This window comes from Silurus aristotelis (assembly GCF_946808225.1).
Source record: "Silurus aristotelis genome assembly, chromosome: 15".
Taxonomy (NCBI): Eukaryota; Metazoa; Chordata; class Actinopteri; order Siluriformes; family Siluridae; genus Silurus; species Silurus aristotelis.
The window spans coordinates 10,313,909-10,332,499 of NC_139588.1; the positions used below are offsets into that span (position 1 = coordinate 10,313,909).

Consider the following 18,591-nt stretch of genomic DNA (forward strand, 5'->3'; position numbering starts at 1 on the left):
TATAAAGCTAAAGAAAGATTTAGGAAGCAGGAACATAACCTACATCGCAACTAGCAGACAAAAAGCAGGATTCAAACCCTGATCTTCACCATCAAGTCAAGTCAAGTCAAGAGGCTTTTATTGTCATTTCTACTATACACAGTGGTGCACAGTACACAGTAAAAACGAGACAACGGTTTTCCGGAACCCTGGTGCTACACTAAACAACAGCAAGCTATATAAAGTGCATTGAGTGCAACCTACTGCAAACAGTGCAGACAAAATACAATACAGACAGACAGTGCAGAAAGAAAACACAAGACAACACAAGACAAGACACAAAACCGGAGATTACGCCAACTAGTGAACCTACTGTATACTCTGAATATACAGTACTGTATGAGGAGAACTGTAAAAACTATACCTGGGAGTGAATATAAACAGACACAATGTAGTGCAAAAAACAGCAGCAGTCAAGAGGTGCAAAAGACAGCATGTAAACAGTATAGTATAATAACAGTATAGTGTAATAAGAAACAGTAAAGGTGCAAAAAACATCATATAAACAGTATAATAGAGTCAATGGTGCAAAAAACAGCATGTAAACAGTGTAGTATGGTAAAGTATAAATAATAATAAATAAATGATTATGGAATGGGCTGAGATGAGTAATGAGTGTGTGTCAAGTGTTAAGTCTAGGACTTCAGCGAGGCACCAGCCTTAACCCACTGAACCATGGAAGAGATCAGACTGGGAAGCATGTTTAAATGAGGCACAAGCCTTAAACCACTGAGCGACCACTGCTGAAAAGCATGTGTGCTTTTTGGAGGGTTCATACTTTGTTTCATGCCAGCGCAGTAAGAAAGAAGGCATGTAGGACTGGCTTTGAAACCTTATCACCAGCGTGGACTATATTAAGGACCATGTTCAGGCACAAGCCTTAACCCACTGAGCTACCTCAGAAGTGTCTTTTATTTGGTGGAGTTATCTTTCATTAAAGACCTGGAAATCAAGATCAATCCAACACAGAGAGGACAGAATTGAAATGTTTTCAGAGGGGACAAGGTCCAGAAGTTTTATTTACCAACACAGCAACCACCAGCTCGACCAGGAATCAAACTCTCAAACTCATTCTTGTGGGGACCCTGAAATTAACCCACTAGGCTATCACATCCATCCATCCATCTATCTATCTATCCATCTATCTATCCATCTATCTATCCATCTATCTATCCATCTATCTATCCATCTATCTATCCATCTATCTATCCATCTATCCATCTATCCATCTATCTAACACACAAATATACAGATAGCACAGCAAAACATACCAAATTTCATCTAATATGATGTGAGGTCCAGTTAACAGCTAAAACAGGTAGAAGTAATAACTACTTTTTACTTAAGTACATGTCAGAGCCAAGACTTCTTTACTTTCACTTGAGTAAAAAAGTATAATCAGTACTTCAACTTTTACCCGAGTATTTTAAAACATGAGTATCTGTACTTCTACTCAAGTAAAGGATGTGTGTACTTTTGCCACCTCTGACTGTTTACAGAAGGCTGTCTTATATTTGTAACACTATGTGCAGTGGGTTTTGTAAAAACCCATGTATTGTCTTGCTAATTATACTATGATTCTAAATCCACAATTTTCTTTTCCCACTGTACTATATATAATTACCCTGTGTTACTTTGCATGAGTTTACATTCTTTGGCTTTCTCCTTCTTCCAAAAAAACATGCCAGCATTAAGTGTTGAAAATTAGCAATAAATGTACATAAATGTATACCAAACTCTCGTCCCACACAAAAGAGGATTTAATCATACCTTGTACTACTGAGATCCACTTCAACCTTGACCAGTATAAACGAAAGATGATTAAACTTGTTTAAAGATGACAAGCAAAGAAAACTCTACTGGAAGAGACATGAGATTTTTTTTGACAGACAGCCAGGGGAAGTCCATCCTGGGCACTGGTCTATTTGTTATGTAATTTGTAATCAGTAATAACTGGCCATTTAAATCCTTTATGGAAAATTCAGAAAGGCAGTGGATTAAACATAGCAACTGGGTTGGGTGGGAGAAATCTGGGAAGGTTATAAACTGAATATACAACAATATAAAAGGCATCGGTGGACAGGAAGAGCTTTAGCCTCTTAATTTTGTAAAGGAAGTTAAAAGTCAGATAAAGAAGGTTTAGATTAATGTTGTTAGGTGAGAAAGACAATTGGTCTACCCCAAGGTTCGCATGCAGTGACAGTTATGTGAATAATGTCTAAGAAGATAACAAGTTATTGTCATCTTCAAGTATATATATCATCTCAGCCTTGCTCTGAATTGGCCATTATTATGCTGCTCCTAGAGTATGATGACTAGTTATTTAGCTATAATGGAAGCTCTGTTGAAGAAAATGAGCCAAGTGATGCACTCTCAGTTCCTTATTCATCAAAGTCAGCTGAGCCATCACCACCCAAAAACAGTATTTTGCCTTGAAGTAACACCATATTTTATTGGCTTATTATTACACCTAATACTCAATGCTCTTGTGTATTGTTGCATATCTTTCTTGAAAGAAAAGAGTTTTAAAGATGCTACATACACATCATATAAAAAAACAGCAGCTAATGTCATTTACATCTCTTATTTTTTGCATGCTAGCCGTGAGGATTTATATAAAACCAGTGACATAATTTAAGAGTACATGTTTGATCAGAATGTAGTTTTCCCCATGTTTCTTTAATGTCATGTAGCTGTGCTGCTGAGTGGGGTTGAGTATTTATAATTGATAGCCAACATTATGTTTGTGAATTACCTGACTGTACAGGGAAAGCAAAAACAGAGTTTTATATGAGATTTATTTAAGCTTTGAAGTATTTGTATTAGTGCTAACAAACTAGTGACATACAGCCATTTATTATCTAAAAACAGGCATGAAGTTATCTGTTCAAATCGACTGAACTTGTGCAGCAAACTATCATGGTCACTGGTGTAAAATGCTGCCTTCAACTCCAGCAATACCAGATTAGCAACAGAAACAGAAAGTTCTGAATAACTTTAGCCAGTAATTAATACTGTACTATGGCATTCGTAATTCTATACTTTGTTATATTTAGATTTAACTAAACCAGCCTGGCATGCAGCTTAAAACCTGTTCCAAATATTGAAATCTATTAGCTAATAAAACATTCACACATTCTCCAGAATCATGTTTAATTTTTGATAGATTTTTTAAATAATATATGGGTTTAAAATGTAGATCAGCTGCGAGAGCAAACTGAAGTGTCTCACCAGAGTCCATGTGAAATAAAAAAAAAAAAAAAGTAGACTTGTTTTTGAAACTGCTGTATTTTTCATGATATGCATACTGGTATTTACACAAACATTTATAACATTTGGCCGACACTCTTATCCAGAATAACTTGATCTTGTTTTTCTAGTGCATAAGGGCCTCATGGAGTTGGAATTTGAACTAAGGACGCTTGGACGAGAAATCGAAAGTCTTAAATTTTAAATAACAAAAATCAGCATGTAGACAAATGTTCCAGACCACACACAATGAACAACAAGTGCATATTAAATGGCAGACATGGCAGACAGGAAGTGCTTGTTATAGACAATAGATAATAATCAGCAAATGGAAACATTTATTTGTTATCCTTGTGGAAACCAGCAAAACATCCCATCCACGTCTCAACTAATTCACCATACAGGTTTTTTTAACTCTGACGATTCTTAATATGCCAATTGAGTTTAAAAAAATGACCCCACTGTAAATGCATTGTCACCCACAAACAAACTGCTCCCCAAAATCTTAAAAGCAAAACCTGTTTCTAGAGGAATACATTCCAAGATTTCAAGCTCTTTCAAAAGATTTTTCAAAACAGTATGTTGTCACAAAGCAAACAGAATATTCAATTGTCAAAGTTCTAACTTTAAGATTTCCCTTTATTGGAACTAAGAGCCCAAATCTAACCTGCCGCAGCAAGACAATGCATTTGTACACAAAGCAAGATCTATAAAGATAAAGCAAAACAACTTTATAGACACCCAAATATAGTTTTATATCCCTTATGAGCAAACTCAAGGTGACAGTGGTATAGAAAAGACACACGTAAAAAAAACTTGAGAGGAACCAGACTCTAAAGGAAACCCACCCTCTTTTGGATGTTAACAGACAGTGTAATTATGAGTAAGTGCTCTTCTTAAAAAGCTCATGGTCATTTTGTCACTTTCTTTAGGTTACATGGTATAAACATTTAAAATAAAGATCCACACAAATGCCTGTATCGCAAATTGTTATGATGCACAAAAACATTTTATTGGATCTATTTTAACCCTTTTTGTCTAGAAAACATCCTGCACAAAATGTGCCATACTGTAAAGAATGGAAAGTTGTGCTTGTAAATTAGCACCAGTGTTTTAAAATGATCTCAACTCCAGAGGAATCCTGATTTCCAGGGTTGAGTTTCAGGATGGGGGAATCCATGATTAACATGCAGGAAAACTGAAAATGAAAGAACTTCTATTTCTCTGTGGGCATTTCCACAACACTCCCCTCCCTGATGACATAACGGGGGTGGTAATATATGTATAAGTATCTTCTCAGAAAGCGACAGTCCCACAAACAGCAAGGGAACACGACTGCACTGATTTACAGAAGAGTTTCCGGGAAAAAGCAATCTGGATGAATCATGATGAAAACCTTCCATCTACCCACAGTAACCATGCGGAGGAGAAGTAAAGGTCAGGAAAGACTTTTTTATGTAGCTTAAATAGCTTTTGTACATAACTTATCATACTACATAATAATAATAATAATAATAATAATAATAATAATAATAATAATAATATTGATGAGGATCAGTATCATAACCATGGTGATGATGATGATGATGATGGTTCACCACACAAAGAAAAAATAAAAAAAAAACGTATTATCTGCATGTCGAAAAACTTTTCTTCCTATTTTTTTTTTGTTTCGTTTTTGGTTTAGTTTTTAATGATCAAATGATGCAGATGCAGGCAATGATAAAGCATATAATACAAACTATATCAAATACCATTTTTATGCGTGTTTGTTCTCCAGAATGCGGTTATCCAGCTGATTGTATTAGACACAAAATGCGGTTTTTATGCAATAAAGTCCATTAGTGTAGCTCTTTCGTTTTTAAATAGAATAGTCGCTATATATGCGGGATTTTCTCTGTTCTGGCATGAACTCCACACATAGACTGCACGCATACAGAGTATTCTGGGGGGGAAAAAATCTTGAACAAGCTCCAGCCCTACATCTTTTTTTTTTTTTTTTTCCCTATTCAAGGACTCGTAGAGCTGTTTTACTTTTTTTTTCTAAAGTAAGCATTGCGCACTGCTTGCAATTTTATAATAATTACCTACCTCCAACCAAAAATAATATTAATAAAGAAATAAATAAAAATCCATCAACGTGTCATTCCAGAGGTTTGCTCGGGGAGTTGGAGTTCTGTAGTCTGCCGGCTCTGTTCCCCGGTTAGTGACTGGCGTTAAAAGCAAGATGTCCGCGAAGAGCATTAGAAAGAAACATAGATGAAATTACTTTCGCGTGAGTTCATCACCATACGGGCAGACATGCTTATGAATACGTGTGACTATACGTGATTATACAGATCATTGTTAGAGGAGCTTCATAAATATCACATAACTGTATAACAATCAGATGAACCTCTTAGGGACTGTCTAAAAAGTGCTGGAGTTTTCCCAAAACGCACACTGTTGAAGTAATGTATTCATTGAGTAATATTATTGTATAAGTAGGAAATTATACGATTACTCATATATTGTTAACATTATCAGTAATATTATTCTCCATTTTAAACAGTGAATAGCACGCAAAAAATAATGAGTAATTTCTCTTATTATAACTTTTTTTGCGTGTTATTCTCAGAAAGAAATAAAGTTTATTCTCAGCTTAAAATGAAGAATAATATTACTGATAATGTTAACAATATATGTATATATATATATATATATATATATATATATATATATATATATATATATATATATATATATATATATATATATTTTTTTTTTTTTTTTTTTTTCAGTTCACTTTTTTGTTATGTATATAATTCCACGTGTTAATTCATAGTTTTGATGCCTTCAGTGTGACTCTACAATTTTCATAGTCATGAAAATAAAGAAAACTCTTTAAATGAGCAGGTGTGTCCAAACTTTTGGTCTGTACTGTATATATAATATTTATACAGTACAGACCATATAACATATAACCAGATATACATATAACATATAACCACTTTAAAATAATTTTTACTAATTAATTTGTATAAGCAGCATGGACACCTCCAAGGTTGGATCTTTAGTGTTGATTTTTTAATTCTATATGTGGCATTATTGAACTATTTATTAGATACTATATGGCCAATTATAGACACTTGATTATCACAGCAAAAATTATTATTATAATTTTTTTTTATTTTTATTATATTATATTACACACCCTATTCCAAAAAGGTTGGGACACTGTACAAATTGAGAATAATAAAGGAATGCAATAATTTACAAATCTCATAAACCTATATTTTATTCACAATAGAATATAGATACATATCAAATGCTGAAAGTGAGACATTTTGAAATGACATGCCAAATATTAGCTCATTTTGGATTTCATGAGCTACACATTCCAAAAAAGGACAGGTATCAATAAGAGGCCGGAAAAGTTAAATGTACATATAAGGAACAGCTGGAGGATCAATTTGCAACTTATTATTTCAATTGGCAACATGATTGGGTATAAAAAGAGCCTCTCAGAGTGGCAGTGTCTTTCAGAAGTCAAGATGGACAGAAAGGAGTTTCTCAGAGAAAAATTGCAAAGAGATTGAAGTTATCATCATCTACAGTGCATAATATCATCCAAAGATTCAGAGAATCTGAAACAATCTCTGTGCGTAAGGGTCAAGGCCGGAAAACCATAATGGATGCCCGTGATTTTTGGGCCCTTAGACGGCACTGCATCACATACAGGAATGGTACTGTAATGGAAATCACAACATGGGCTCAGGAATACTTCCAGAAAACAATGTCGGTGAACAAAATCCACCGTGCCATTCGCCATTGCCGGCTGTAACTCTATTGGTCAAAAAAGAAGCCATATCTAAACATGATCCAGAAGCGCAGGTGTTTTCTCTGGGCCAAGGCTCATTTAAAATGGACTGTAGCAAAGTGGAAAACTGTTCTGTGGTCAAAATTCGAAGTTCTTTTTAGAAAACTGGCACACAATGTCATCCAGACTAAAGAGGATAAGGACAACACCTCTTTACAAAAACATGCTACATATATGACAGCTACATACATTCTGCCTGTTGGTTCATGAATTAAATTTTTACAGGTGAAGCAGAAGCTCATGACGATGACCTTGTTTGCTCAAACAATGTGGAGTCCCTAAATGAAGGTCCAGCACAGGAGAAAAGCAAAAATAAGCGAAACATTTTACACATGCTGAAAAAAAAAAAAAAACAGCCAAAAACATGCACTCCGGGTAGGTTTTCGTTTATTAAAAATATTTGTACTTGTTTGTAAAATGAATTCAGCACAGGTTATGATCATTAAAATAGCACAGATGTAACAATACATTATTCTAACATTCTTTCAGATTCCAGAGAAATTTTGGATTTCAACCAGAATGTAAAACTGAATCTTTTGGCAGAAGCAAGCCAGCAACTTTTAGCAAAGGAAATGCAACTCTTTAAGCAACAATCATCAAATACAGAAGTGAATTGCCCTGAAGATGAAGAGGACAGTTTGCAGAAGGACTATGAAATTTTAATGCTTCATTTAAGAATGGCAGTCCAGGATTCCTTTAACAAGGAGAATCCGAAGATTCTGTGTAATGCTTTAAAGGCTATAAGTCAACAGGAGGAGCAAGACAGGAACTGGAAGGAAGAAGCAGCAGAGAAGTGTCCACGTTGGAGGCCCCTAAAATGCAGAGAGATCCATGACATATTGCTAAAGAACATAGTAGAGGTTCGGCTGCAACAAGCCAATGAAGAAGAGAATGGTGCAGATAGGCTGTCCACCTCTCTAAAGAGAGAGGTATGTCGGATGGGCAAACGCATTCAAAAGGACCTGCTCCAAGTTGTTAGAGATGTGCAGCAATGTTACACTCCAGAGTTTGATATATGTAACATGTATATTCAGCTCTACCACCAAGCGTTCTCAACAAAACTGATGGAGTTGGCTCAAACCACCACTGAAATACAAGACTGTATCTACATACTATCGTGGATTTATGTTTATTATCCAAAGTAAGGGACAAGTGCTCAAGCATGCTCATTGGATGTCTACTATTCAAAAATGTGCATAATTTGGTTGAGTAGTGAACGGGTTCATTTTAAATACTGTAATGATGATTATTACTTTCCAGGGATATTTTGCAACATAGTGAACTGAAGCCACACATCAACACAGAATCATTAGAAGCTCTCTTACCAGAGAAAGATCTGAAATCGCTGGAGGAGCAGTATCTCTCACACAAAGAGGTGATGCCAAATGATAGACTTTGGACCCATGTAATATCATGAACTGAATACATATTTGTATTGTCTCAAGGAGATTAGGTAAAAGCTTATAGCATACAGTCAAATTATAAAATTAATGCCAGTGTATGAAAATATTTCCCAAATCTGTTTTTAATAGGGAGTTTTTGCTTGAAACAAGACAATTTGGCTGAGCTAATTCAGAAACTTTGGTGAAGCTTCCTTTATGAGGGAGTTCAATGATACCAACATTTTGAAAAACCATAATCAGAAATATTGTTAAGATTTGAAGCATATAATTGATTTGTCATTTATGTTATTTCATAGTGCTAATGTCACCATTATTATCCTACCTAAAATTAATATAAACGATCTCATCGAATTTGTGAAGTTGTGTTTGATAAAAGAAAAAAACATTACAAAAATGTCCATATCCCATGAAATTATAACCTTCGAACTTTTAAAAATTTTATTCAGGATAGACATTCTTTGTTATCCTGTAAGTAAAACATAAACAGCTGTCTGTTAAATAAGTAACGTATAAATGAGGCACCCCCTTGAGAATAAGTAAAAGCTGCTGGATTAACATGCTGGATTCTTTTTAGTTTCAGAATAGTTGAAAAAGCAATAAAATATAAATATAGTATTCAGAATGTTTTTGTGTTTAAATAAAAATGAAAAAAAAAATGTATAATGTTTTTTAATATTTCAAGGTGAATGTATATATTGTTTTATAGGTGGAGGTCAGTAAATGGCTGTCCAATGCTCTTAAAAAAGAGGAGGAAATGTGGCAGACGAGTGTTAAACCTGAGCTCATCGATGGGTGCTACTTCTCCAATCTTGCTATTGATGTGATACCTGTATGAACACACATTTTGTTTCTAAAGGACATGCATTGTTTGGACAGAAGTTTGCAGACACCTGAATATAAGATTCTTTTGTGCTTTTTGAACATCCCACTTCACCTTTAGTCCCCATTTGCTGTTATAATAACTTTCACTTTTCTGGAAAGAAGCTTCACTGGATTTTGGGAGTGTGCTTGTGCTTGTGCTTGGTCATTCATCCACAAGGGTGTTCAATAGGGTTTAAGTCAGAGCTCTGTATCAAGCCACTCCAGATCTTTCCCTCCAACCCATGAGCCAAGTTTATGGAGCTGGCTTTGTGCACAGGGGCATTGTCATGCTCGAACTGGTTTAAGTCTTCTAGTTTAAATGGACAACATTTAAGACTACAACATTTAAAGACATCCTATACAATTGTGTGCCTTCAGCCTTGGGGTTGGAAAAGTATTACATATTGATGGAAAAGTCAGGTGTCCCAGTACGTTTGTCCAAATAGTGTATGTGACTCATGTTTGTGAAAGTTAAACAGATTCAATTTAATGCTTTTGTTGCAAAATGCTGTCTTAGCAAGTGAAGAAAAAGAAAATGTTATCTAATAATTTCTATCATGACATGGTTATATTGCATATATATATATATATATATATATATATATATATATATATATATATATATATATATATATATATATATATATATATATATATATGACAATTTAGCCCATTTATATACTGATACTAAGTTCAAACGTATTTTATGTTATTTGTTTTTCCAACTTTAAATTTGAAATTCATTTTATTTTGCATATATTTAAGATATTTTAGATGTCATGAGTGTGATTCACATGAAGTTAGCTACAGAGTAAATTTCTTATTGTCTGATACATGCATTATATAAATCTATCATATAAAATGAATCTCTGGTTTACAGATTATTGAGGCAGCCAGGAAAGAAACCATTGAAATTCTGGGTAACACAGATCAGAGAATTTTGCATCAACTGCACAGCTTCCTAGAGAGGTATCAAATATCTATTGTCACTGTCAACTTCTGTGTAAACACGATTGATCTATTAATCTATATTTAAATGAGTATGTGCTGCTATATTTAAATGAGTCTGTGCTGCTATATTTAAATGAGTATGTGCTCAGTTTATTGTTCTGGAAACAGGAATTGGCTGGCATTAGCCCAGAATTCTGAGCCCCTGCCCATACCCCAAACACACTGTTTCAATACTAATATAATTTACTGCATTCTACTAATAATACTTAATGTTGTATTACTAATGTTTTAACTATACATTACTAAAAATAAACTTGTTTTTTTAATATTGCATTAAAATATTGTTTCTATTTGCAGCTATAAGAAATCCATAGCTGAGCTTATCAAAGGAAAGCACACCCCTGAAAGTATCCCTGACAATATCCCCAACAACCTGAAAGCCAATCTAAATAGCATTAGGCAGTTCAGGTGAGATAATGACACATACACAATAGTGCATATGGCAATACAGTACATACTGTATAGAATATTAGTTAGAATATACAGCTTTATTCTTACTCTTCAGCATTTCGTTCTGTACATAGACATATGCAACTTTAGTCCAACATCTTAAAGTCTTAAGAATAAGAACAAATATGAACATAAGAGGACATCTAGATGTTTCGAAAATGTTGTAAAATGATTGTTTGTCTACAGGGAGTATATAGAGAAACACGACAATCTCACAGAAGGAAAGAAAGACATGCTGTTTACTGTATCAGAGATGAGAGACTCCTGTCATAGTTATTTCCTCAGCCCCATACACAAGAATCTCAAGGTTTCTACAATAAATTCAGAAATCATATTTATTTAGTATTTCCTATTGTATAAGAGCATTGACTTAATAAATTAATAATGTAGCTGACTTTGATATAATTTTCTCTACAGGATCAGTATCGTAAGCTGTGGACTCCAGCCTGGTTTTCCCAAAGTCATACAATCATTGACAATCTACTAAGCTTCCTGGAAGATATGATCCAGCATTTCACAGACCTACAGTCTGCCTGCTTGATGGTTAGTCTCAATGAAACCTGAAAAATATCAAATTATATATATATTTTTATATAACAAATCTTAAAAATATTAGGAATATTAGTAAACCTAAACTCTGGCTGTGTATGTAGGAGCTGTTGAGGCAGCTGTATTCTGAGGTGATGATTCAATATGTCAAGAGGATGTTGAAGGGGAAACTAAAACTAAAAGACAAGGATGAGCAGGAGGCAGCTGCACGCTTCATGTGTGAGGACAGTGCGAGAATAAACTCAGTGTTCATCAAAATTGTGAGTATGCAATATCTAATTTATAGAATATATTCTATACATTTAGTAGCCAAAAGGCTAAGCTGCTGCGGTTTTTGAAAAAATAAATTAATTAGAGGGTATTTTTTCCTGGTCCCAGTCCCAGTGGCAATAAAATACACACCTTGCATTAACTTAAAATTATGCTTCAATAAAAAATTATATGTTGGAATTTTATATATATATATATATATATATATATACATATATACATATATACATATATACATATATACATATATACATACATACATACATACATACATACATACATATATATATATATATATATATATATATATATATATATATATATATATATATATACATATACATATACATATACATATATACATATACATATACATATATATATATATATATATATACAGTGAGGAAAATAAGTATTTGAACACCCTGCTATTTTGCAAGTTCTCCCACTTAGAAATCATGGAGGAGTCTGAAATTGTCATCGTAGGTGCATGTCCACTGTGAGAGACATAATCTAAAAAAAAAAATCCAGAAATCACAATATATGATTTTTAAACTATTTATATGTATGATACAGCTGCAAATAAGTATTTGAACACCTGTCTATTAGCTAGAATTCTGATCCTCAAAGACCTGTTAGTCTGCCTTTAAAATGTCCACCTCCACTACATTTATTATCCTAAATTAGATGCACCTGTTTGAGGTCGTTAGCTGCATAAAGACACCTGTCCACCCCATACAATCAGTAAGAATCCAACTACTAACATGGCCAAGACCAAAGAGCTGTCCAAAGACACTAGACACAAAATTGTACACCTCTACAAGGCTGGAAAGGGCTACGGGGAAATTGCCGAGCAGCTTGATGAACAAAGGTCCACTGTTGAAGCAATCATTAGAAAATGGAAGAAGCTAAACATGACTGTCAATCTCCCTCGGACTGGGGCTCCATGCAAGATCTCACCTCGTGGGGTCTCAATGATCCTAAGGAAGGTGAGAAATCAGCCCAGAACTACACGGGAGGAGCTGGTCAATGACCTGAAAAAAGCTGGGACCACCGTTTCCAAGGTTACTGTTGGTAATACACTAAGACGTCATGGTTTGAAATCATGCATGGCACGGAAGGTTCCCCTGCTTAAACCAGCACATGTCCAGGCACGTCTTAAGTTTGCCAATGACCATTTGGATGATCCAGAGGAGTCATGGGAGAAGGTCATGTGGTCAGATGAGACCAAAATAGAACTTTTGGGTCATGATTCCACTAAACGTGTTTGGAGGAAGAAGAATGATGAGTACAATACCAAGAACACCATCCCTACTGTAAAGCATGGGGGTGGTAGCATCATGCTTTGGGGGTGTTTTTCTGCACATGGGACAGGGAGACTGCACTGTATTAAGGAGAGGATGACCGGGGCCATGTATTGCGAGATTTTGGGGAACAACCTCCTTCCCTCAGTTAGAGCATTGAAGATGGGTCGAGGCTGGGTCTTCCAACATGACAATGACCCGAAGCACACAGCCAGGATAACCAAGGAGTGGCTCTGTAAGAAGCATATCAAGGTTCTGGCGTGGCCTAGCCAGTCTCCAGACCTAAACCCAATAGAGAATCTTTGGAGGGAGCTCAAACTCCGTGTTTCTCAGCAAAAGGCCAGAAACCTGACTGATCTCGAGAAGATCTGTGTGGAGGAGTGGGCCAAAATCCCTCCTGCAGTGTGTGCAAACCTGGTAAAAATCTACAGGAAACGTTTGACCTCTGTAATTGCAAACAAAGGCTACTGTACCAAATATTAACATTGACTTTCTCAGGTGTTCAAATACTTATTTGCAGCTGTATCATACAAATAAATAGTTAAAAAATCATACATTGTGATTTCTGGATTTTTTTTTTTAGATTATGTCTCTCACAGTGGACATGCACCTACGATGACAATTTCAGACCCCTCCATGATTTCTAAGTGGGAGAACTTGCAAAATAGCAGGGTGTTCAAATACTTATTTACCTCACTGTATATATATATATATATATATATATATATATATATATATATATATATATATATATATATATATATATATATATATATAAAACCCTTAACCCCTCCCCCTCCCCATCCACTGTAAACATCACTGTAAACATCACTGCTTAAAATAAAACTTTGTATACACACACACACACACACACACACACACACACACACACATTTCCTGCATGCTACTTTAACCACACATAAACAAAACAAATGACAACGCAACCCGCACATCTGGAATCTGTAATGAAGCAAAAAGCTTTGTATTTTTTTCAGAATTCCCCTAAAAAGTACGTGTGTATATGCAAAAAAAAAAAAAGACCCACATTAAATATAACATGATTGCATGTGTTTTATTATGTGCATTCTGTTTGGGTCAGAAACTTAAAAACTATTTCTATGCCAAGAAAATCGATACATTCTAATGCGATGCGCTGTACACTTTTTGTATGTTTTTTTCCAGGAAGAGGGAATGTTTGGGTTAAGCCAAACAGTCATTAGCTCAAAATTTCCCTGGATTCCCACGTGTCTGCTTTTTAAACACCCGTTTAATCAATGCCATTTCCTCCGCAGGAGGAAATGGCATTGATTAAACGACCATTTCTCGTAATCCGAAAGTACTGCACTTGTAAAAGTAACAAAAAATGTACTTTTTGAGGTTTTCCCACAAGCTAAAAGTGTGTGTGTGTGTGTGTGTGTGTGTATCTCTATGTATGTATATATGTAAGAAAGTAACTACACCCCTCACATTTCAGCACACATTGTAGTATATCTTCTAAAGGGACAATGCTATAGAAATAATAAAACTTGGGTATATTTGAGTGTAGTCAATGTGCAGCTTGTATAGCAGTACAGATTTACTTTCTTCTAAAAATAGCTCAACATACAGCCATTATTGTCAAAATTACTGTCAAGAAAAGTAAATACACCCTAAGTGATAACTGCTGTACGCCATGTAACCATGCAAAGACTTGTTCTTTTTATCATGTTCATGTTTCTGTCTGCTTGACAGGACCATACAAATTTGTGTATCTTGTATTAGAGCAGTTAAAATGTGGTGCTTTGAGTACAATTCTCTCAACATGTCCACTGGATGTTCAACATGGCACCTCATGAAAAATAACTCTCTGAGGATTTGAGCATTAGAATTGTTGATCTCTACAAAGAAGGCTGAGGCTATTAGAAGATTAGTAACATCCTAAAACTGAGTTACAGTACAGCGGCCAGAGTCATACAAAGTTTTTCAAGACGGCTTCCACTCAGAACAGGCTTTGCAGGGGCTAAGTCATCGTGCTATGTGTCAGGTGCAGAATCTGGCTTCAAAAAACAGATGCATGAGTGCAGCAACTTTAGAGGTTGCAGAAGTGAAATGCATATGCCTCACACTCTGCAACAAGTCAGTTTGCATGGTAGTCGTTCCAAAAGGAAACCTCTTCTGAAGCTGTCTTTCAAAAAACCCGCAAACAGTGTGCTGAAGACAACCTGTCCAAGAGCATGAATTACTGGAATCATGTTTTCTGGTCTGATAAGATTAAGATTAACTTTTTTGGCTCAGATTATGTCCAGCATGTGTGACAACGCCCTGGTGAGAAGACCCAAGAAGATTGTGTCTTGCCTACAGTCAAGCATGGTGGTGGTAACATCATGGTCTGGGGTTGAGTGATCATGAGTGCTGCTGGTACTGGGGAGCTGCGGGTTATTTAGGGAAACACAGATTCCAACATGTACTGTGACGTTGTGAAGCAGAATATGGACAAGTATGTCTCCAGACCTGAAACCTATTAAGGCTGGGCATCCTCAAGCAGAAGGTGGAGAAGTGTCATGTGTCCAACATCCAGCAGCTCAGTGATGTTATTATGAATGCAAATGGATTCCAGCAACAACCTGTGCAGTTCTGGTGAATTCTGCTGAATTTCCAATGAAAAATTCCATGATTAAGGCAGTGCTAGATAACAATGGTGCTCACATAAAATATTGACACAGTTTTAAAATGTTACTTAGGGTGTCCTCACATTTTTGTTAGTTATTTAGACAATAATGGATGTATGTTGAGTTATTTTCAGAGGACACTAATTCTATATTGCTATACAAGCTAAATATATCCAAGTTTCATTTCTATAGTATTTTCCCTTGAGAACATATAATCAAAATGGTTGCTGAAATGTAAGGGGTGTACTCACTTTTGTGAGATACTGTACAGAACTAATGTAAAATATTGAAACATGAATACTCCAAATTATATTTCAGTAGTTATTGAATTTAGCTATTTTTTTTTTACTTTCTGTAAAAGTATTGCTGTTAACAAGCAAGAGTAGCTTATATACAAAAGTTTATTATTGTGTAAACTGCGAGCATAAGCCATAAGTCACTTTCCTTAGAATACCTTGTTCAGCACAGTTTTATCACATTTTGTAGATAAGAAAAAAAACATATTCAAAATGGCTGAATATGTAAGACCTGAGTATTAAAGTCAAACTAAATCATTTCCACCAATTGTTTTCTTTAATTTTTTTTGGCCAGTTCCCTCTTGTCCCCGATCAACAGCTTCCAAATGAAGAATGAGGGCTGACATGTTGCTTACTCATGTATAATGTAAATCATGTATGAATCATGAATCATATACATGATACATAAAGCTAACTACATTTAAAAAAATCTTCTCATGCAAACACACTCAGAGGAAAGTGCTGCTCGCCCCGTCCATATACATGAGCTCAAAGATGTGGTTTAAATTTGCGTAGATATTTTGGCCAGACTCATTTTTCCATCCAAGATTTGCTTTGTAGTCTGGATTTCAGGCAGCTGTTTTTTTAAGCTTTCCAGCAGCTGTGAAACAGTAATAAACAGTAATAAATCCTTGCACATGCTTGAGAATAACATTTAGCAAATAGAATCAATTATACAAAATTGATCATTGTTTGACTAGATTGTTACTTTGCTCCCACAGGGATTAGAAGATAATTGGCTTTATGGCATTTTACCCAAATTATCAGAAGTGGTGAGACTGCAGGACCCAGGAGCCCTTCAGCTTGAGATAGTTTTGCTGGCCAGAACATTCCCGGACATCAGGTGAGACACATGACTGAAGACAGTTAGCATTGAAATAAATATTCCAGGTTGTCCTACACTATAATAACAATAGATAATGCATTAATTCATTAATATTCATCTCTCATAGCAGTGCATGCTTGTATTTTTAATACTGCAGTGACTTTAGATTAGACCTATTACAGTCATTTGAACCTGGACAAAAAACTCCAACGCTTCCAGATATAAGTGCTGAAATGACTTATGATTCACACACACCATTTATGTGGCAAGAGCTGGTTCCTAGTCTGAAGTGGGAGTGTTAACTTTCGCACTTGGCAGCTGCAGTGGTAACACTTAAACTCATTTGTCAGGCATTCGGACAATTTGACACACTTTCTTGGGTTGTTTTGTGATGTATTTTGCATTCATGTAAAAAACATACACTATATGGACAAAGGTATTGGGACACCTGACTTTTCCAGCCATATGGGGTTTACACCAAATTGTTACCACAAGGTTGGAGGCACACAATTTTATATGATGCCTTTGGATGTTTTAGCACTCAATTTTATTTGAACTAGGAGACTAAAACCTGTTCCTATATGACAATGCCCCTGTGCACAAAAGCAGCTCCATGAAAATATGCTTTACATGGGTTGGAGTGGAAGACCTTAACCCTATTGAACATTTTCAGGATGAATTGAAAAGCTGAGTGCACCCCAGGCCTCCTTACCCTGCATCAGTACCTGACTCTAAATCAGGATTCAATAAAGTAAAACACTTCATTATGACATCATCATGTTGGAAGTCTGTGTCTAGCAGCAGAAAGCTCATTCTAAGTACATCATAGAAGAAGCAAAGACAAAGCAAAAGCAAAACAATATCCCAGAAAGAAGAAAACATAGATATAAAAGAAGCTAAGTAGTGCAACTCTTCTAACATAGATCATTTTTAAGCCGTAATCTATTAGGAAATGATAGCAACTTTTAGAACTGATAGTAAACTAAACCCCAAATATTTTTCTAGCTCTTAAAAATAGTCGAAGAAAATAACAGAGTACCATTTAACGAAAAAACTTAAAAGCAGACAAAAGAAAAAATTGCAACTTTTCCTGCTTACTTACTTAATAAAAAAGGGGACATAACAGATTAGGACAGAATCTATTTCCCATTGTTCAGTAAAATAAATAGATTGTCTTTAGGATTCAGGTTCTAGCAGCAGAATTGAAACTTTCAGATAAAAAGACAAAAAAGTTAGGAATGATGAATGCCGTAAAAAAATATAGTTCTTCCATTCTTTCACAGTATTGAAACTGTATTTCTTATTTAGAGGTGATCCGCAATAACATTTCCCATGTTTTTTGTTAACAGTGAATGCCAAGTCCTTGCACTCCTGAGCTTGAAGGCGAACCTCTCAAAAGCAGATGTGCGCAGCATCAAAAACAGCCTGACTGAGAATCGGGATTCGCTGAACACTGAACCTACAACAGATTTTTTTTCTAAAGTGCCAATAAAACGGAAATTGCTGTAAAGCCGTATTATTGCTACAGATTAACTTTTAAACTTGCAATAATACTCAGGAGGTCATTGCTTATACATCATACACTACATTTACTAACCTAATTATAGATTGTAGAAAAAATTTCCTATCTGTTGTTAGTAAGAAACTGTACATATACACATTATATATATATATATATATATATATATATATATATATATATATATATATATATATAATTATTATGTTTCTTTTTTTACACTAATGAATAATTTTCACAACTTTATCAAATGTTTGTGTGCATGTAAGCACTGAGGTGAAATACTTACAATGCTATTCTTATCTTT

The 18,591-nt window shown here is 35.1% G+C and overlaps 1 protein-coding gene across 2 annotated transcripts; it reads left to right on the top strand.

Moving 5' to 3' along the window:
* Nucleotides 1-4,568: 4,568 nt before the first annotated feature.
* tnfaip2a (tumor necrosis factor, alpha-induced protein 2a) lies at nt 4,569-18,482 on the top strand. Of its 2 annotated transcripts, XM_083561957.1 has the most exons (12): nt 4,569-4,725; nt 7,373-7,522; nt 7,637-8,288; nt 8,408-8,522; nt 9,257-9,379; nt 10,292-10,380; nt 10,720-10,830; nt 11,059-11,179; nt 11,290-11,415; nt 11,526-11,681; nt 16,662-16,783; nt 18,115-18,482. In XM_083561957.1, the coding sequence occupies exons 1-12, from the start codon at nt 4,674-4,676 to the stop codon at nt 18,272-18,274; spliced, it is 1,977 nt and encodes a 658-aa protein (XP_083418083.1). In that variant the 5' UTR covers nt 4,569-4,673; the 3' UTR covers nt 18,275-18,482. The 2 variants fall into 2 exon arrangements, with proteins under 2 accessions (XP_083418083.1, XP_083418084.1); XM_083561958.1 differs by lacking the exon at nt 7,373-7,522 and having other exon boundaries at nt 4,586-4,725.
* Nucleotides 18,483-18,591: the final 109 nt, after the last annotated feature.